The 21,490-nt window shown below is 39.9% G+C and overlaps 1 protein-coding gene across 1 annotated transcript in view; it reads left to right on the top strand.

The window, feature by feature from the left end:
• GPR158 (G protein-coupled receptor 158) overlaps positions 1-21,490 on the top strand; it is a 552,101-nt gene that overhangs the window by 272,960 nt on the left and 257,651 nt on the right. The window contains exon 3 of the mRNA XM_003410549.4: positions 5,327-5,429. Within this exon, the coding sequence (XP_003410597.2) occupies positions 5,327-5,429 (103 nt within the window). The remainder of the gene's footprint in view (positions 1-5,326; positions 5,430-21,490) is intronic.

Genomic DNA, 21,490 nt, shown 5'->3' on the forward strand with positions numbered 1-21,490 from the left:
CACATGCATGCCCTGAAATGAAAACTTCACTTTCTAAGATCCAAGCTGGGGAACTCTGCATTGGGAAGGGAGAGGCGCTTATTTTTAGAATTTGTAACAGGTGTAAGAATTGATTGCACTTCTTAAAATACATTTCATATATGCATTTTTCTCTCAGTAACCTTCACTTACATAAAACTTAATGACCCAGAAAACAGATGCACCTGGATTGGAATACTGCCAGAAACCAAGAAGCATGGGAAAATACAGATCTCGGAACAATCGAAATAGATTCCAAAGTGACCATGCTCCTTATTTATGAACTACCACGTGCCCATACTTTGTAGAGAGTAGTTATTCTTCTTTGAGCCAGAGCCCTGTTGTTGAATCCTGTGTGGCTTTGGGCAAGTTACTTTAGCAGCCTGTGCCTCAATTTTCTCATCTGTCGAGTGGAGATAATAGTAGGATTGATGTAGGATTACATGAGTTAATATTTACACAGCACTTAGGACAGTAATAAACACTCCATAAATATCAACTCTTATTTACTGTAACTTTCCTGTTCATTATCTCTTATACTCTTACTTTACATGCTGGATGATGTAGTTTCTAGGTATACAGGTAATTACAACCATAATTTAGAAGGGGAAAAGACATTTCTAGAGGTTAAGTACAGAGTTTTGGCTTAAAATGTGACAGCTGGTAATGCAAAACAAAGATGGGAAAAAGAAAATAAATTTTAAAAAATGTGTTCAGTGTATGAAAAAATAGCCATAAAACTTCAGTAGTTCCAGAGGGCATTAGTATACTTCAGCACAGTTCAGTACCTAGTATTTGAGCTAATGATTCTGACTCATAAAGAAAATGTTAAATTTTGTTCATCATGTTCAGATCAGAGAGGCTGGAAGTGTTTTACATTTTAGGAAAATTCCAAAACAACGTAAAAAAAGGAAAGGCATTTAAGGTCCATTTCTAAAGGATTTTGAGTTAAATAAATTTGATTGTATTTGCATCCTTTTTCGGTCCCAAATGAGCTTTTGTTCACAGTTATGTGTAGGTATGATTCTTAAGCACAAGTGTTGTTTCCATTAAATGACAAACAAGACTTCCCCTGTACATATCTCATTTTAGCCTTCATTTAAGCCATTCCACTGCTTAATAGTACCTTCATAAAAAAAAAAAAAAAAATCTTCAAGACTGGCAGGCTGACCTGGTTTTGCTCTGCAAATTGTGTTTACCAGAAGCTGATAACCTGTGACACATGGGGTGAATTAGACTTCATGTCAGTTATGTGTTGCAGAATGGCTTGAGGGTTTACATATACATCATTGGGGGAAAAGACCGTTTTGTTCTAAACTGTTGACCACCATTTCTCTCTGACTGGGTCTGGTTTACTCCTAGGAACCTGGGTTTGATTGTGGTCTCTCCTTAGTAAATCTCTGCTGATGGCTTGGTAACGTTCATCAGAGAGGGTGTCTGATCTTGTGGGCAGCTACCTCACTCCCAGGGATATTATGAGTCGTAATACAAAAGCTTAATGGGTTTTCAAAGGCTGTTCGTGGGACAGCTACCCTCATGGGGTAAGAAGTGCTACTTTTTCCACTTCTGCCCTCTTAAACTTCTATGAGGATAAAGCAGGACGGTTTAGACTTGAATATCTAAATTGAATTGTAGACACATTTAATAGTAGAGTAAAATTCTTATGATTTTTTCCCCTGGATTAAGTGAGGCTCTGTGTTCATATTCCAGACTCCTAAACCTTGTTAACAGGAGCTTCTTAGTCCAAATAGGATAAACAGTAGTTGGGTAGTCATTATATTTATGGGAGTTTTTTGAATTACATTGCTGAATTTAAATTAATCCCCTAATCTTGGAAATGTGTAATTTTAGTTGAGAGGCAGCAGTAATGGGATAGCCAGGGAATGGTGGTGGTGGATGGAGCAAGAAAGTATGGTAAGTTCAATGTAAATTTACAAACATTAATAGAAAAGACTAGGTCATTTGTATGCTCCAAGGCAAGCTTATGTAGGTTCCGTGCAGGCTCTGCAGCACTGGAGTTGGAGTATAAAGCAGAATAATAGGCCTGTATCGAATTTAACTGGCAAAAAGTTTTGTTTTTTTTTTTCCTTTTCTTTGGGACCATAACATAATTTAAGGACAGAACAGAGAGTCTGAGGTTACTAATAATTCATATTGCTGTGCTTTCCATAAAAAATTAGGAAGCTTTTTTTTTAAGTTCAGAGGTTTTATATTTAGACATATTTATATAATCAGGTAGTTTTTTTTTTTTTTTTTTTTTGTACTTAAACTTTCATTTTTCTTTCAGCTCTGGTTACCTAGTAAAAAGTAGCAGGGAGTTATTCTTATTCCAATAAAATTTTAGCTCCTCCCTCTTTGTTGTTGTTAGTTGCTCAGACTCATGGTGACCTTATGTGTAACAGATCTACTCTAAACACTTAAAAATCTCAACTGAATCACTGTTCCACTGTTGAGTCATTACCAGGAAATTAGTGCTATTTTAATAAATAAGACTAACCTCCAAATTCTAGTGGGGTAAAATATTTAAAGTTTACCCTGTATTCTTAGTATCTTAGACTTCGTTTACCTGGATCAGTTTTTGCTAAATGAATGTTTAGTAAGTGTAATTCATGATAAATTCCACATTATGCTTATAGTATCATAATCTAGTTAATAAAATAATGATACCACTGGATTGCTGTTGTCAGTTTTCTTTGGTCCTTCCTTTATGCCTGATTTTGTAGCACTGGAGTGTCCTGATTCTCACCACTTGGACGTCTTCCCTTCTCTGTCTACAAGAACTCTCTTAGTGATCTAGTCTTATCTGATCTCATGGCATTATATGCTGTCATTATGCAAATGGCTATCCAATTATACAGCCTACACATTGCTCCTAAACTCTATATATTCATTTATCAAACTGCCTGTTTTCTATCTAGAATTAAATTTTAGATACTTCAAATTTAGGTACAAAACTGAGCTTCTGATCTTTTCCTCAAATCTACTTGACCCACAGCCTTTCTCAGCTCATTTGATGGCTTTCCTAGTTGCAGGTTACTCAGGCCAAAAACCTGGGGATTGTGTTTTATTCTTCTGTTCCTCTTATATCCCATGTTTAACTGGCTAGGGAATCTCGTTGACTCTGCCTCCTTCAAGCTGTAGCATAAACTGACTGATCTTATTTTACAAATAAAAAAAAAAGGCTCAGAAAGGTCAAGAAATTCACATAACTAGTAAATGATAAAGTCAGAATTTAAATTCAGATTTTCTGACCATGAATCCTCTTCCCTTTCCATAATACCAAAGTAATGTTATAATTGCTTTTTTATTTATATATTTCAGGAATATGACTTGACCTATTGTATAACTAGATCTTTATAAGAGTATGTTATCTTAATGAGGTTCTATAGGAGTTCTTTGGGCACGGGGCAGTTATTTCATAAATACTTGCCAACCAGTTGAATCGATTGGCACTCACTTGCCCTTTTATTTCACTCTGGGTCAAGAACGGTGTTTTTAGCTTGTTACAAGTTGTAATTGAATATAAATGTGTGTAGAGGGACAAAAATGGTTGTTAATGAAATATTAAAGTCTTTTAGAAAGTTCCTTTTCAAAGATTTTCTTGCTATATCTCTGAAGTTTGAACATTACTAGCTCTTGCTAACTTATATATAAATATGTTTCTAATTGTTGAGGTTTTTGTGATATTTCATACCGATTTTGATGCTAATCATTTAAGCTTAGATTACGTAATTATTATTTAAATTATTTAGACTTTTCTCCCAAGGGCCTGTGTATCAGAGAGACACATTATAAATTTTAAATCCACTAGATTCTAAGCTTCACTAATGAATTATAACGGCAAAAAGGCAAAGGATTACAATCTTGGTAGAGAGATATTAGAAAAGAAATTTTAGCTTTGATTAAATTCTTGAAAGCACCCTGTGTACTGATATAATTTTTGTAATAGAAGTTATCCCTAGTTTATGTTTATGTAATTGCATGTAGCAGAAATATGTTAAGCTGAATTTTGCTACAGTCAGGTGATACTCTTTGACACCAAAACCCACTGTCTTTCAGTCGATCCTGAATCCTAGTGACCCTGCAGGACAGAGTAGAACTGCCCCATAGAATTTCCAAGGCTGTAAGTCTTTACAGAAGTAGGCTGCCACATCTCTCTCCCACGGAGCGGCTGGTAGGTTAGAAACCCTTACCTTTCAGTTAGCAGCTGAGCACTTTAACCACTGTGCTACCAGCTAAAATTAAGTTTTGGGAGATGTCAAATGGTATGAAATACTTGGGAAGCTTATCACTGTTTTTCTTCATTTTATATACATGTAGAGCTTTTTTTTTTTTTTAACAGGCTTTAGGTAAAGAGCCCTTGAGAATTAATTTCATTTTTTAAAATGCCTTCTAAAATTTGTATCTTAAAATGTACTTGTTTTGTTATCCCATCAATTTGTGTTAGATTGTTTTGAGGATGAAATTTGGTTAATGTTTAACTTAGAAAATCTTCACACCTCAAATTCTGTCTATCCATTCATTCATCCACCCATCCATCCACCTACCTACCTACCTACCTATCTTTGCTTTGATAGAAATATTTAGTATGGATTCTCAAAATATTCTTATAGATTTTGGGAATATCTTTTAAAACAGTGTGATTAGATGGGAGATATTAAAAAAAAAAACTGTCTAGTAATTACTCCCTCATGGCAATAAATGAATTAAAGATGTATTGCCAATTTGGTTCTCATGGTGTTTATTTAGATGGGAAACTCAACTTGATTCTTCTAAGAAAATGTGGACCAAAAAAAAAAAAAAACCTAAAATAAAAGTTAAAAAAATATTTTATTTCCGGAAAAGTGTTAGTTCTGTCACCATTTGTAATAATGGATATCTTTCGGTTTTTATGGAAACCCTGGTGGTGTAGTGGTTAAGTGCTACGGCTGCTAACCAAAGAGTTGGCAGTTCAAATCCACCAGGTGCTCCTTGAAAACCCTATGGGACAGTTCTACTCTGTCCTATAGGGTCGCTATGAGTCAGAATCGACTCGACGGCACTGGGTTTGTTTTTTTTGGGGGGGGCGGTTATGGTGCCCTGGTGGTGGAGTGGTTAAGAGTTTGGCTGCTAACCTGAAGGAAGATTCGTGGCTCAAATCCACCAGCCGCTCCTTGGAAACCCTATAGGGCAGTTCTACTCTGTCCTATAGGGTCGCTGTGAGTCAGAATTGACAGTAACGGGTTTGGTCTTCTGCAGGTGGGAGGTTGGGTCTTTATACTGTGAAATAAACTATGATTGACTATATTGTTGTCTTTCTTTTTCATAGTGTATGCCAATTAAAGGCCAAGGATTTGTGCTTGGAGCCTATCGGTGCATTTGCAAAACAGGATTCTATCATCCTCGAGTCTTCTCAGTGAACAACTTTCAGAGTAAGTCCCTTTTGCTTCTGTGAATATATATATACATATACATCTATACACATACATCGTATATAACCCAGTGCCATAGAGTCGATTCCGCGTACATAGCAGTATTAATTACTCAGATTTTCTTTTCACCTTCTCGGAGTTATATGATAAATCCCCACTAGTGTGGCATTCTGATATCACTTAAGGAGTTTTGGCCTTAGATTGTCATCTACAATACACTTGTATGCCCCTGCCCCCATTGTGTTTATTTTAAGGATATTTTGGTTTCAAAAACATTTAAAAGTCGGAAAATATTCTAACTACTAAGACCAATTGGGATAGAGTTATTGGGAGTTGCAGAAAGTTCCTAAAACTAATTCTGCTAGTTTATTTTTCAATTTGTTTATATTAATATATTAGTTTTCTATGCTGTATAACAGATCACCACAAAGTTGATAGGTTAAAATAGCACAAATTTATTATCTTGTAGTTTCTATTGGTTAGGAGTCCAATCAAAGATTAGCTGGGTCCTCTGCTCAGGGTCTCACTGGGTTAAAGTCAAGGTGTTGACCTGGGCTGCAATCTTCCCTGAGGCTCAAGGTCCTCTTCCAGATTAATTCAGGTTGTTGGGAGAATTCAGCTCTTTGCAGTATATAGACTGAGGTCCTCATTTTCTTTCTGGCTGTCGGCTGGGGTCAGCTCCTATAAAATGACCTCAGAGCCTTGATATGTGGCCCTACCACAACATGGCAGCCTATTTATTCAATGATAACAGGAGAATTCCCCCAATCTGCTAAATTAGTCCTATAGAACATCATGTAAGTATGACAATGGCTATCCTATCATTTTGCTGTGCAGTGCAACCTGATCAAAAGAGAGACTAACCCATCATTTTCACAAATCTACTCACACTGAAAGGAAGGAGATTACATGGGGTGTGTATACCAGGGAGGCAGGAATTGTGTTAGTCATTTAAGAAATCTGCCTACCATAGTCCATCCTCTGATCACCAACTATTAATGTCCTTTCCAAGTGCAAAAGATAAACACCCTCCTTCCAAACCCTCTCCCATGAAAGTCTCATCTCATTACAGTATCAAAGTCCAGAATCTCACCAGAACCTAAATCTCATGATTGTATCAGCTCAAAGTCCAAAATTCATCTAAATCTTGTGAACTCACAGTCCAAAGTCAGGTCCAGATTTGGATGAGGCTTCATGGTGTAATTCACTGGGTACAACTGCTGGGGTACAATTTTTCTCTATCTGTGATCTTGTAAAACCAAAGGGAAAAGTTATAGGCATTCTGGTTCCAAAGTGGGGAAATAGAAGGTGAAATGCAGTTCTTGATTAAGTTTCAGGGCCTGAGAGTAATTCTTTTTGGCTCTGCGTTCTGGCTCTTGATTATCAAACGTAGCATGCGTTTGCAGCTGAATAGGTTTATCATCTTGCTTCCTGCCAGTAGAATTTTGAAGGCTCAACAGCCTGCTTGTATTTAGTACTTTCTCAATTATTTTTCAGTCTTAAGTTAACAGTGTTTCTCCTGAAATAATTTTCTCAAGAACCTTTGTAAATTTCACAAGGATTCACTCCACTAGACAAAAGTCACATCCACAGGTCTTTTTGAGATAACCTGTTTTCTGTCTTGGCCTCCTGCTGAAATGGCTGAAGGACAATGCTCTTAAGCTTCCTACAGGTCCTCTGGTTTTGTTGAGACGGTCTTTCCACACCTTTAATCTCTTGGAAGGACTCTTCGTGTAACTAAATAGTCTGACCTTTTGATCTTTCTGAGTGAGGTTTTAGAAAAAGTTGTACAGTCACATGCTGTATCGCAGTCATTTTCTGACCTTGAACATCTTTTGCCATTGTTACTGAACCTGGGAAGGCGAGTCTGTTACCTCAAATTGCGGATTCGAGCCACCTGCCACAAAGCCAGTATTGAGACAGGAGGAGGTAAGCAGCAAGAGGGCTTTATTGAACACCGGTGTCCGAGAGACCCAACCAAACCCACTGCCATTGAGTCGATTCTGACTCATAGCGACCCTTTAGGTCGGAGTAGAGCTGCCCCATGGAGTTTCCAAGGAGCGCCTGGTGGATTCTAATTGCTGGCCTTCTGGTTAACAGCCATAGCACTTAACCACTATGCCACCAGGGTTTCCATCCAAGAGACAAAGGGGGTTAAATTTCTCCCAAATTCTAACTCTAAAGGGCTAACCGGAGGGTTTTATAGGGAGAAGGTCAGGGTTTAGAGATTTCTAGGAATGTTGATTCTTCTTTGAGGTGGACATAATGATAAAGCGATCTATTATTGAGGTCTTGCAAGTGTCTTCATGTCATTCTGGAATCTTGCAAGTCTCTTCACGCCATCCTGGTTTCGGTCACAAGGTGGATCTGAGTTTTGTTCAGCTACTTTGGTCCTGTGTGTTTTGCCCCCTGGGAGAGGAATGCAGTTTAATCAATGACAAAAAATTGATTACTTTATTTTTCTTCAAAGGAACAATTGTGGGACAGATTCCAGAGCAAGTAATTTTCAGAGACTAGCTTATACAGTTATACTAAAACGTTAGAAAACATATTCTCTCTACTTCAGTACTAAAACATTAAATATATTCTCTCAACTTCAAGTCCTTGTCCGGCATGCTCAGACTTGCCAATAATCTGGACACTGGTCTTTGAGAAAGTAACTTTATTGCAATGCACAGAGCAAGGAGCAGGGAGGAAGTTCCTCAGATCCAACTCCCTGAGCTAGGGAAAAACAGGGCTTATATGTGATTTCAGCAGCAAGATGGCAGCCACACAGACATACTGGGGAGGGAAAATTCTAGGAGGCAGCCAGGAAACAGGAGGTGACGTGGTTCTTGTCTGATCTCTTGCTTTGGAATAGGATCCTGGTGATGATTTTTCTTCTGATTCATTCCACCTGTGCTGCATCCTCTGTTGAGGTCAATTAGTGGTCACAGCTGGCCCTTCTGTGCATGTAGTGTGGGCCAAATATGACTTGGGCTAATTTAAGGACAAATGGAAATTCACTGGCATTTGTAGGGTCAGATTAAATCCCCCCCTTGAGTTGTACCAGTTCCTTAGTCTTAAGGCATAAGGGTCAGTGACTCATCTGGCTACTTCCTGCTGACAAGGGACACAGTTTTAGGGACCTAGGAACAGGCAAGGAATGATTAACTCAGTTTATCTTATTTAATCTTCACAATAACCCTATAAAGTGGTCAATGATGTTTACTGCTATTTTGCAGATAAGGAAACTGAGCCACCTGGAAGTGAAGCCCCTTGACCCCAGATCAGAAGCTAGCAGAGCCAGGATTTGAACTCAGGCAGACTGTCTCTAGGACTCTTCTGTTATACTGCCATCAGAAGCTTTATTGGCTTTCTTCTGCTGCCAGGCCCTTTCATATACTCAGAGGCTTTCCCTTCAGTCCAATTAACAACCTCCCCATAAATACTGTACAGTTGCTGATGGCTTCCAACTTCTAGGTACCAGTGCTACTTGCCAGCTTTGCTCCACCCCTAAGATTTAGGAGGCCAAAGAGGATGGCCAATAAAAGTTGCTTAGGTGGTAAGAGAAGCAAAGGAAATTGCCTTGTATAAGCAGAACACACACCAATAACCACTGAAGTGCAAGTTGGCCTCACCCTTGGCCCAGGAGACAGAAATAGAAATGGAGCAGGGAATGGGAGCCAGGATGCCAAAGCGTTTAAGCTAATGTTACAATTAGAACTGTTACCTAAGATACCTGGAAACACAAAGTTCCTGGGCTACTTAAGGATCATCTGAAGCACTACATCCCCAGGTTGCCTCAAGAAAAGGTCTCCCATACAGCATTTCATAGGGGCTCAATTGGTGCCTACTTCTAGAAGCCACCGGGACTCTCAACAGGGTCAGTTTGCAACATTAGGACAGGCTGAGAATAAAAAAAAATTATTCAATGCTTATTCTTTTTGGTTTAATAGTCCTTCCTTCAATTTATTGCTCTCTTTGTGCATTTTATTATTAATAGCTAGAAGAAATCAGGCAACACCTTTAACACTTTGCTTAGAATTCTCCTCAGCTCTCCCGTGTAATCTAATCTCAGCAGTGACTACACCATTATATTCGCAAGTCCTGCCTGCATTCCAGGGGTTTTACAAGGCATGTATAGTAGAGGATGGGAGTCCTGGGGACCATTTTAGAGTTCTGCCCACCATAGTTTGTTTGTTTACAAAATCTAAATATCGAAATGAAAGGTGATAGAAAATGAGTATCTAGAAAGAAGACCAGGAATCTGTGGTTAACTAAAGGAAGAGACTATGTCAAGAACAAAAACGTGATCAATTATAGCCTTTACTGTTGAACATAATAGTATGGTAAGGATTGAGAACTGCCCATTAGATTTAGCAATAAAAAAATAGTTGGAAGTACTGTAGCATAAAGCTAGATAGGGAGGCATGAGTAAGTTCATGAAGGTTCTGAAATCCTAAACTGAAGAATTTGTTTTCTGACTTCAAAACAATAGGGGATAATTTTTGAAGAAATTTGGACAGGGAGAATAGCATATTTATACTTTAGAAAGATCATTTTGGCAGTTGTGGGGAAGAATGAATTGAGGAATGAACTAATCTAGAAAAAAAAAAGAAATTAGGAAGATTTTACAATAATCTATGACTTAATACCAGAAGGATGTTTACCTGTGTTTTATTGACTATGCAAAGGCATTCAACCATGTGGATCATAACAAATTATGGATAATGTTGCAAAGAATGGGAATTCCAGAACAATTGTGCTCATGAGGAACCTTTACATAGATCAAGAGGCAGTTGTTTGGACAGAACAAGGGGATACTGATTGGTTTAAAGTCAGGAAAGGTGTGCCCCAGGGTTGTATTCTTTCACTATACCTATTCAATCTGTATGCTGAGCAAATAATCTGAGAAGCTGGACTATATGAAGAAGAACAGGGCATCAGGATTGGAGGAAGACTCATTAACAACCTGCGTTATGCAGATGACACAACCTTGCTTGCTGAAAGTGAAGAGGACGTGAAGCACTTACTAGTGAAGATCAAAGACCATAGCCTTCAGTATGGATTGCACCTCAACATAAAGAAAACAAAAATCCTCACAAATGGACCAATGAGCAAGGATGGCAAGATTGCGTCTTACATACTTTGAACATGTTGTCAGAAGGGATCATTCCCTGGAGAAGGACATCATGCTTGGCAAAGTACGGGTCAGCGGAAAAGAGGAAGACCCTCAACCAGGTGGATTGACACAGTGGCTGCAACAATAGGCTCAAGCATAACAACGGTTGTCAGGATGGTGCAGGACCAGGCAGTGTTTCGTTCTGTTGTGCATAGGGTTGCTAAGAGTCGGAGCCTACTTGACAGCACCTAACAACAACAGCATGACTGAATAAATTACAGATACAGAAATAGAGAGGTGGGGGAAATATTTTGAGAGACACTACAGAAGCAGGATTGATAGAATATGGTACTGATTAGATGATGGTAGAAGGAATGTAAAGAAGAGGGAGAAGTCCCAGATTTCTGTCTTGTATGACTGGGTGAATAATCATAGTCTTTATTCCTGAACTATATTTCTTTTTGTCACAACACCAGACTTTGTAGAGAATTATTTTCTTCTTGAAAGAGTATCAAAACTTGGCCATCTGAGTATTTTATTCCTACTCCAGAAAATGTCAACGTTACAATTTGGGTATTGAAGCTTACTTTCCCTCTAGAGGATGCAATGTTGCCACAGGGGCCTGTAGCCAGCTATTGGATAGAGTAGCTAAGATTGGGTATAAAAGGAATGATTTCTTGGGAAGCTAGAGTTTGGAGTTGCTAAAACTGGGTAAAGTTCTCTTTTGGTTAGTTATCCATAAATCATTGTCATCCTTATTATTGATCTGTGTAAGAATTTGCACGTCTACAAGGCATATTTCAAAGGGCACATTGAGATTGAGATCTGAGTTCTTCCTCTGGGGAATTTGGTAGACATTTATGAATTGTTTTTTGTTGTTGTTGTTTTAGTTTTTAGAAAATGCTATACGTGTTCTTGGGATTGCCCGTGGTTTATACTTAACTTCTAGGTTCAGAAAGTGAGAAGCATTTCCCCTCTCCCCAGTCATGTGTTTCACAGAGTTCAGTCGTTGTTCTGAGTAATAATCATTGTAGGCAGAATTCTCAGATGGCTGTCAAGATTCCACTTCTCTACACTCATTGTACATGCACTGTATAATCCTTGACCCTGGAATATGGGTGAGATAGGATGGGATAGTCCCTCCCTTGCTTTGGTTATGTTAAATGGCAAAGGCGATGGTAGAGTCACTCTTGTGATTATGTTACATGATATAAGACTCTGTCTTTGCAGATTGGAAAGAGAGAGACTACCCTTTTAGCTTTGAAGAATGAAGCTGCTGTGTTGTGAGAGGGCCCCATCATTAAGACCTGAGGGTGGCCTCTGAGAGTTGAAAAACTCCCTGGCCAGTATTCAGCAAGAAAATCAGGACCTAAGTCTTGAAACTACAAGGAACTAAATTCTTCCAACAGCCAAAATAAGCTTGGAAGAGGACCCTAACCTTCAGATGAGAATGCAGCCTGGCTGAAACTTTGATTTTTGGTTGATGAGACCCTGAACAGAGAACCCAGTTACTCTGTGCCCAGACTTTTGAGCAATAGAAACTGGGAGATAACTGTAAAAGTGATGTGGCGACAGTGTCTGCCCTCCTCTAACTTTACAAGGGAGAAAGAGAATCAAGATCAATAGCCCAATGCTGATTTCTGTGAGACAGAGGTCAGACATGCCTCCACCCCTCCAACCTCTTTACCAATTCTTTCACCACCAGTCCCTCCCACAGCATTCTCTTCTTCTCTGCTGCCTTAGATAATTTGTTACAATGGCCACACAGAATTCACAGACCATACTCATGATTGTGGAGCTAATTAGGGAAGTAACAGGTTACAATTCAAATTCAGGAATGCTCAGGATACAGTTCTTCCATCAGGACAGCTTCTTCTCAGCCATGACCACAGGTATACCTCTCTCTAGCCCCTCAGCCTCTTGACCCCTTGGCCAGGCCTCTGCCCTGCTTGGTCAAGTGTTACAAAGCTCTTAGCTCTGCTGATAAGTACCCAGAGGCACCCCACTCTGCTGATAAGCCTTGTGCCCAACTGTGGCCTCACTCTGTGGGCCAGGAAGCCCCACCATAGTTGTCTCATGCCAATGTCCTGATTCCTGCCATCTCACACTGCATCCCTCGCTGTCTTCCATGTTACAGTTCCTCTCTCTGTCTCCTGGATCTAGGGGGGTTTTGGCACAGGAATCTCAGGTCCAAAGGATGAGCTCCACCCCTGGCTTTTCTTTCTTGATGGTGTTGAGATCCTCCCTTTTGGCCTCTGGGATGGCTCATTTTAAGCCTAGTGGGATTGCAAAACTGACTAATCTCCTCATTAGAGTTCCAAACACCTTATAGGCATGGTCCCACCCTCACAAGGGGGTCCTGGCGGTTCAGTGGTTAAGCAACTGGTTGCTAACCAAAAGGTCAGCAGTTCAAATTCACCAGCTGCTCCCTGGAAACCCTATGAGGCAGTTCTACTCTGTCCTATAGGATCACTGTAAGTCAGAATTGACTCAACGGCAATGGGTTTTTTTTTACCCTCACAAGGGTGCCACACACCTTATTTACATTATTAGCAAGCTATCCAGTCCCCTTGGAGGGCCACAAGCACCTCATTTGCATAGTCCCACCCAGTCATTTGGTGGGAGTTTACAGAAACTATGGCTAAAAGGGCCATATTAAGTAATTCACTGCACCGCAGGCCACACCCTGGCTCTTCTATCCATTGGCACCTTCATACTTGAAGGATAAACTTCCCCCTTGCAATCGTTTTAATAGTCCAAAACAGTCATTAACAATTAGTCCTTCAGTAGGGCAAAAGAGTCCTAAGGGTGAGGTTAGTCAGGTACCAGTCACCTGGGTCTTCTGCAGCTGTCCATTAAACCTGGTCAGGTTCTCCAAAAGTCATCTTGGCTTCACCCTCTCTGGCATCTGATAAAATTTAACTGAAAGATTATTCCCTTGCTCTGAGCCTCATGAGGCATCAGCATAGCAAAACCTTTAAGGGACTTGAGGTTCAGCCACTGCATTCCAGTCGACCAGTGCCTCCCCCTTAAGTCCACTCTTTCACACTTGCTGCTTCTACAATTACAGTTTTTACAATCACAATTAACCCTGTTAACTATCAGTACTCACACTGAATCATATAATCCTATCAACATCTTCTCCCACCCTCTGTTCTCCAGACCCATGAGGCAAAAAGGAAACTATTACAGTGGGGATTCTCCCTTGTACCACTCATTTTGTGTGTCAGCACACCCATGAATGTGTGTAAGCCAGCCACTTCATGCCTTTATACCCACCCCACCACCCATTTTAGACAGCCAGTATTTAAATTATTCATCTTTACCAAACCAGTACTCTGAGAAGACAAGTGTGTTTCTTGGTTTGAAGAATCTTCTGTCCTGGTTGGTACTTAGAGCATCTGCATCCTTAAGCAAAGTCCAGTCCAGAGCAAGCCATAAAATTACAGCAGTCTATGGCAGCTCATGGTATCAAACATCTTTCTCTTCCTTTGGTTGTGTTCTGGTCAGCTCATCCCTAGCCCATGTGAGCTAGGTCAGTGGGTACCAGCTGTAAACTCGGGAGCCCACACACAACTCCCTGCATTCAAACCAGCCAGCCCCTTTTCTCTCACTCATCCTAGCCCCTGGGATTAGATCAGTGGGTACCACCCATAGGCTCAGGATTCCACACAACTCCCTACACTTCTGACCAGCCAGCCCTTTCTCTCTTATCTCTAGCCTCCATGGGCTAGGTCAGTGAGTCCCAATGGAACATGTCTAAACTCAGCCCATCTCTTCATTGCTGCACTTTCCCCACTTCCACTCATTGAGTAGACCCAGGTGGTCACCACAAGCAAGCATACCAGGCTGTCTACTCGCTGGCTCCCTTTAGCTTCCAATCCTAGAAAGGGGTTCGTTCTTCTGATGGGCACTGGCTTTTCTTGCGTTGAGGCATCCAAAGGCAAATTGCTTGCTCTAAATTCAGAAAGGAAAACAGTCATTTTTTTTCCTTCCTTCAAATGCAGATCTCCTGTTTCTCAGCAGCTCTGGGTGGGTCAGACTCCAATGAGGGCAGCGGGTTTGGTTTCTTTCTCTTTTTTTTCTGGGTGGGTCTGCATGTCTTTTGAAATGTAAATTTTCTGACTCCAAGCCATTAGAGTGGGGCTCGGGCCCTGATTAAAAAAAAAAAAAAAAATAGTCTATACAAAATCTAAGCCAAATCCATTGCCTGTGAGTGGATACCAACTTATAGTGACCCTATAGGGCAGAGTAGAACTGCCCCGTAGAGTTCCCAAGGAAAGTCTGGTGGATTTGAACTGCCGACATTTTGGTTAGCAGCTGTAGCTCTTAACCACTACGCCACCAGGATTTGGGCTATTGCATTCAAACTAACAGCCTGTGCTTCTCTCCAGCAAATTCTAGCTTCCCTTTTAGCACATACAATCAGGTTTTGGCTGAAAGCAGCGTTACAAGCTCTCTGTAATCTTTAATACCTAATATTCATTTCTATCGTAATTTAGGGCTGTTTTACAATATGATTTAGAAGAAACATTCAATATCCATAAGTACATTCAAATAAACACATAACACTTTTTAAAACTTTATAGTTGCATATTCTCCACCCCTTGACTATCTTCCCACTCATTTGTATGTGGCTTCAGGTCTTTGCTGGGTGGAACCAGTAGACCCTGGTCCCCTATCAATCATCTTGTTTAATCAACCTACTTTTGTCCCAGGTGTGGCTTTTCTCCTCTCAGCTGCAGCATATCTCTTACTTTCCTTTCAACTATTGCAGATAACAACAGCCAAAGTAACCATCTAAGAATCAAAAGTTTCACTTCCCATGTCCCTTCATTCTTTCTCTTACAAAGTTCCATGCTGCTGTGAGTCTGGAGATGTTGCAACAAATTCAGTTTCAGACACCAACTGTAATAATGACAGGGCAGCAGTGTCTGGTCTCCTCTAACTTCACAAGGCAAAAGGAGAATCAAGATCAACAGCCCAAGGCTGATTGCTATGAGGTGGAGGTCAGACATGCCTCTACCCTCCAACCACTTTACCAATTCTGACACCGTCTGTCCCTCCTACGGCACTCTCTACTTCTCTGCTGGGTTTGATAATTCATTGCAATGGCCACACAGAACTCACAGATCATACTCAGGATGACAGGATTTATTAGGGAAGTACAGTTTAGGTTCAGGAACGCTCAGGATACAGTTCTTCCATCAGAACAGCCACTTCACAGCCATGCCTGCAGGCACACCTCTCTCTAGCCCCTCAGCTCCACCTCTGCCCAACGCAGTCAAGTGTTACAAAGCTTTTTTTTAGCTCGGCTGGTAAGTTCCCAGAGGCACCTCATTCCGCCCATAAGCCTTGTGCCTGAAGGTGCTTAGTTTTCTCACTCTGTGGGGTGGGAATCCCCATTGCAGCCATCTTGTGCCAGTCTCCTATTTCTTGCCATCTCACACTACCATCCCTTGCTGTCTTTCATGTTACAGCTCCTCTCTTTGTGTCCTGGATCTAGGAGGTTCTCAGCACAGAGATCCCAGGCCCAAAGGACGTGTTCCACTCCTGCCTCTTCTTTCTTGGTAGTGTTGAGATCCTTCCTTTCAGCCTCTGGAATAGCTCATTTTAAGGCTAGGGGGATGGCAAAACTGACCAATCCCCTTGGTAGTGTGCCGTGCACCTCGTTTACATTATTAGCTATCCAATCTCCATGGCGGGCCACAAATACCTCATTTGCATAGTACCACTCAGTCATTTGGTGGGAGTTACAACTGTGGCTAGAAGGGCCATATTAAGTAATTTGCTGCAGCATGATAATAAACAGATATTACTTTAAGCCCCTAAATTTCCAGTAATTTTTTATGTAGCAGTAGAACACCGATACAATAGCAGTGGTAATAACGTATTTCCAGGATGTGAATGCTTTTCCATGTGCGTGTGTGTGTGTGTTTGTGTATTATTTGTGTGTGTGTATGTGTACCAAACCATGACAACACCAGAGCTACTTTGGCCTTCTTCACTTTCATCGTCCAGACATAACGTATGATTCAACACTGAAGGTTTAAGGGAATAGGTTTTAGCTTATGTTCTGTGAAGGTATTTTGTGTCAGGTTTACCCACATTTGTTCTCAGCTCCCACTATGTGACAGAAATAAAACATCTAAATATTGTAGAACCAGAGAATGACTATGCCATTTGCTTATAACACCACCAGGAGAAACTGGTTAACCTTTAACAACGTATCTCTATTTAATTTGCACACTCCTACTTTCTTCCTTATTTTAAATGCCAGTGTTTTTCACTGGACCTACTATTGCTAAGAAAAGGCTCCTTCTTTGCATGAGTTTAACTCCCATGATGTACACATTGCTGTCACAAAAAAGAAGCCAGACTTTTCAGAAGTATGATATATAACTGGGCATAGCTTTGATTCAGCTTAGACCTCAGCTTTGACAATGACAGAGCAGATAGCTTACTATATGTTATAATGTGAAGTTATTAAAGTGTTCTTTGATCAAAAATACCTTTCCTAATTCCTTGACAGGTTGCATGAAAATCCAACGTTATTCACTCCTTTTCCTAAGGAAAGAGTACAACTTGACCAAAATAAGAAAACAGCTTGACCAAAATAAGAGCTATAATTAATCAACCAAGGATTATCAAAACATTTTTTATAGTGTCGGTTTATTAGAATACACTTCATGTCTCTATTTTAATATGTTAAGCCTTTTAATCATAGCATACAGACAGCTTATATGGGCAGTTATTTTCTTTGTACTTCCTTGAAGAGGCATCCGTGAAGTAAGGAAGGACCATATACAGACCTTGGGCCAAGGGTAAAGAAGACATTGAAGAGGCAAAAAATGAGATAGTATATGTGTTTTAGTCATCTAGTGCTGCCATAACAAAAATACCACAAGTGGATGGCTTTAACAAAGAGAAGTTTATTTTCTCACAGTCTAGTAGGTTACAAGTCCAAATTCAGGGCATCAGCTCCAGGGGAAGGCTTTCTCTGTCGGCTCTGGAGAAGGTCCTTGTATTCAATCTTCGCCTGGTTAAGGAGCTTCTCAAGCACAGGGGCCCCATGTCCAAAGGACACGCTCTGCTCCTGGTGCTGCTTTCTTGGTGGTATGAAGTCCCCAACTCTCTCCTTGCTTCCCTTTCCTTTTATCTCTTGAGAGATAAAAGGTGGTGCAGGCCACACTCCAGGGAAACTCCCTTTACATTGGATTAGGGATACAACCTGCTTCAGAGTGGTGTTACAATCTCATCCTAATCCTTTTAACATCAAATTACAATCACAAAATGGAGGGAAACCACAGAATACTAGGAATCAAGGCCTAACCAAGTTGATACACACATTTTGGGGGGGGCATAATTCATTCCATGACAATATGTAAACTTATTTTATAGTACATGGCATAAATGTTTAATACCAAAAAAAAAAAAACCAAACCTGTTGCCGTAGAGTTGTTTCTGAGTAACAGCGACCCTATCGGACAGAGTAGAACTGCCCCATAAGGTTTCCAAGGAGCAGCTGGTGGATTCGACCTGCTCACTTTTTCCTTAGCAACTGAGCTCTTAACCACTGTACTACTAGGGCTCCAAATATTCAATAACCAAAAAAAAACTTTGCCATCGAGTTGATTCCAACTCATAGTGACCCTATAGGACAGAGTAGAACTGCCCCATAGAGTTTCTAAGGAGTGCCTGGTGGATTTGAACTGCAGATCTTTTGGTTAGCAGCCTTGGCACTTAACCTCTATGCCACCAGGGTTTCCAAATGTCCAATAGATACAGATAAATAAATGAATATATATGTATGTGTGTGTATATATATATACACACACACATACATGCATATACACAAGCACACATTAATGATACACGTAAAGATGTAATCCTTAAGTACTATTGGTCATCAGCACTTTATCTGAAATATTTTATCATCTTACATATCCAGTTCCTTAAGCTTGAACTTTTAGAGAATGAATCCTACATGGATCAGAATGAAGATGGGACAGGAAATGTCTGTAGCAACCTGTGCTGCATTGAGAAAGGCAATACGGAAGAATATTTGGGAGTTAGAGTTAACATGAGAGAATTAGTGTCTGGCAGGTATCAACAGGCACTTCATCAACAGCAACTGGGAAATAATAAATAGATGCTATTTTATGCCCCCAAGTTTCTGGTAATTTTTTATGTAGCAATAGAAAGAGTGTACCTCAAAGATAAAACTGACTTAATTTATAGTTGTAAATCCAGTAAAAGACCCAAAATTCCTACAGCATTTCATAGTCTCGTATCCCAGTTGGAGAGAGCATCTAAGGTGTGGTGCTGATATCTTAGAGAAAAAGGAAAAGATGACTGTTTAAAATGCTGTTAAAATGTAAAATGATTTAAAATCTTTATCTAGACCTAGACCCTAAACAAAGATCAATAAGGGTATGTTCAAATGGCATGTTTTAAAATTGTGCTGACATGCCAGAGGCCTTTTTCCTGCAATCTCTCTTAAAAATGGTGGTCATATATGAGTTAATAGAATCAGACATCTAGATAATAGCAAGATTTCAGAACCCCTAACCAAATACTGATGTATAGCTGTCTCTTCAGATACAGGTTGTTAACGTCCAGGTTGATGAAATAGATGCTTGGGACAAGCTCCCCATCCTCAAATTCACCTGTCTTAGTATGATTTCTGTCTTTACTGAGACTTCTTTTTCCTTTTGTATGGACACACTATCGGCCCTTTGGTCTTATTTCTCTTGTCTTTTGGATTGACTTCACCTCGTGTACATTTCCAGATGAATCCCAACTTATAAACAACCCGTACCTAAAATTGACAATCCCTGCTTTGTCAACTGTGGTGCTATTGAAATGTGAACCATATGGTAGGAAAAAAGGCAAAAATATAATTGGAGATTTTCTTGAATGTATAGTTTTGAAAGAAGCTGAGCTCTAAGTGAAACTGTTAAGCAAGGCTGACCTGTCTTTGGGATGAACCTCTCTTTATTGTGCTTGGGTCTCAACGTCTCCATTTCTCCTCTGTTTCATGGCTGGGGAGTTGGAAGTATTTGGCTTCTTGCTCAGTAAGCATAGTATCAGTCTCTAGTACTGATTCCAAACTTAGATGTTATTGTTGTTGTTAGGTGTTGTTATTGTTGTTAGGTGCTGTTGAGTCAGTTCCGACTCTTAGCAACCCTATGTATAGCAAAATGAAACACTGCTCCGTCCTGTACCACCCTGATGATCATTGTTATGTCTGAGCCCATTGTTGCAGCCACTGAGTTAATCCATCTCATTGAGGGTCTTCCTCTTTTTCACTGACCCTCTACTTTACCAAGCACGATGTCCTTCTCCAGGCACTGATCCCTTCTGATAACATGTCCAAAGTATGTGAGACGAAGTCTTGCCATCCTTGCTTCTAAGGAGCATCCTAGCTGTACTTCTTCCAAGACAGATTTGTTCATTCTTTTGGCAGTCCATGGTATAGTCAGTATTCTTTGCTAACACCGTAATTCAAAGGCATCAATTCTTCGATTTTCCTTACTTACTGCGCAGCTTAAAAGTGCTTTAACATCACATTCTCAGAATCAACATCATTACTTTTGCTGTTCGTTTGACTTCAGCCTGTATTCTAGTTCTAAAGCTAGATATTTTCTATATTGCAGAAACCTAGTCCTAATCACTTTTATTCCAGTACTGATAGCAATATTCTTCATCTGATTCCCTGTGCTTATGTTTCTGTCTCAGTCATTTGCCTACCTTTCAATTGTCAGTCCTATTACAGGGTATGGACTGCAGTTACTAACTGGTAGGTGGTTTCAGTTACCAGTGGACAGTGTTGCCCATTGACTTGGAGTTTTGACTATTGCATTTACCTTGTTTTTCTGTGACTCTGTTCTTTTCAGTTATTGAGACACACCCATGTCATGTTGGACTTCCTGGTTGCTAACCTCAAAGGTACCCATTGTTGTTGTTTGCTGTCAAGTCTATTCTGACTCATAATAACCCTATAGGACAAAGTAGAACTGCCCCACAGGGTTTCCAAGTAGCAGCTGGTAGATTTGAACTGCCAACCTTTTGGTTAACAGCCTGAGCTCTTAACCACTTTGCCACTAGGCCAGAGTATAACATAATTATTAAAAGTTAGTCTTTTGGAGTAAGTGAAACTTAGGTTTGAATCCTGGCTTTGCCACTCACTTGCACTGTGATCTTGGCTAAATTATTTAACCTCCCTAATATTTATTTATTTCATGTGTAAAATTGGGATACTATCACCTGTTGTATAGAATTGCTATAAGGATTAAATGAGATAGTACATGTAAAGTTCTAATTATAATACCCAAATCCCGCTACCATTAAGTCAATTCCAACTCAGCGACCCTATAGGACGGGGTAGAACTGCCCCATAGGGTTTCCAAGGCTATAAATCTTTACAAAAGCAACTGTCACATCTTTCTACTGTGAATCATAATACTAGGTACACATTAAATACTAAAAAATGTTGTTATTTTCATGATTATTATTTGGAAGCTTATGTTTATGTGGCTTATTTTATTTTTCCTCAAATATTTTGCCCATTTTCATCACCCCTTTCATCTAGAACCTGTCCCACCTCCCAGAAGTCAAGCAAATCCCTGGGTCCCAGATTTTTCAGTTCCGCTTGTCCTTAAAATGGGCCATACTGTGAGATTTAATAGCCAATCCTCCGAAAATCTTCCTTCACATCCATTGGATAAGATTTTAATTTATTGGGTTTCATTTCATTTTCTTATTTTTATATATTTACTATATATTTTACTTTATTAGACTACTAGTTAGAGATTCATTTTTGTTAACAAATATCTTCCCTTGAATACTATATAAAATCTCTGGTAGGGGAATTTAACTATGAGTCATTCACACATTAGCTCAGTGTGGTAGGGAGAAAAATGACTCCCCAAAGATATCCATGTCCCCGTATCCA

Source organism: Loxodonta africana, chromosome 4 (assembly GCF_030014295.1).
Source record: "Loxodonta africana isolate mLoxAfr1 chromosome 4, mLoxAfr1.hap2, whole genome shotgun sequence".
NCBI classification, from domain to species: domain Eukaryota; kingdom Metazoa; phylum Chordata; class Mammalia; order Proboscidea; family Elephantidae; genus Loxodonta; species Loxodonta africana.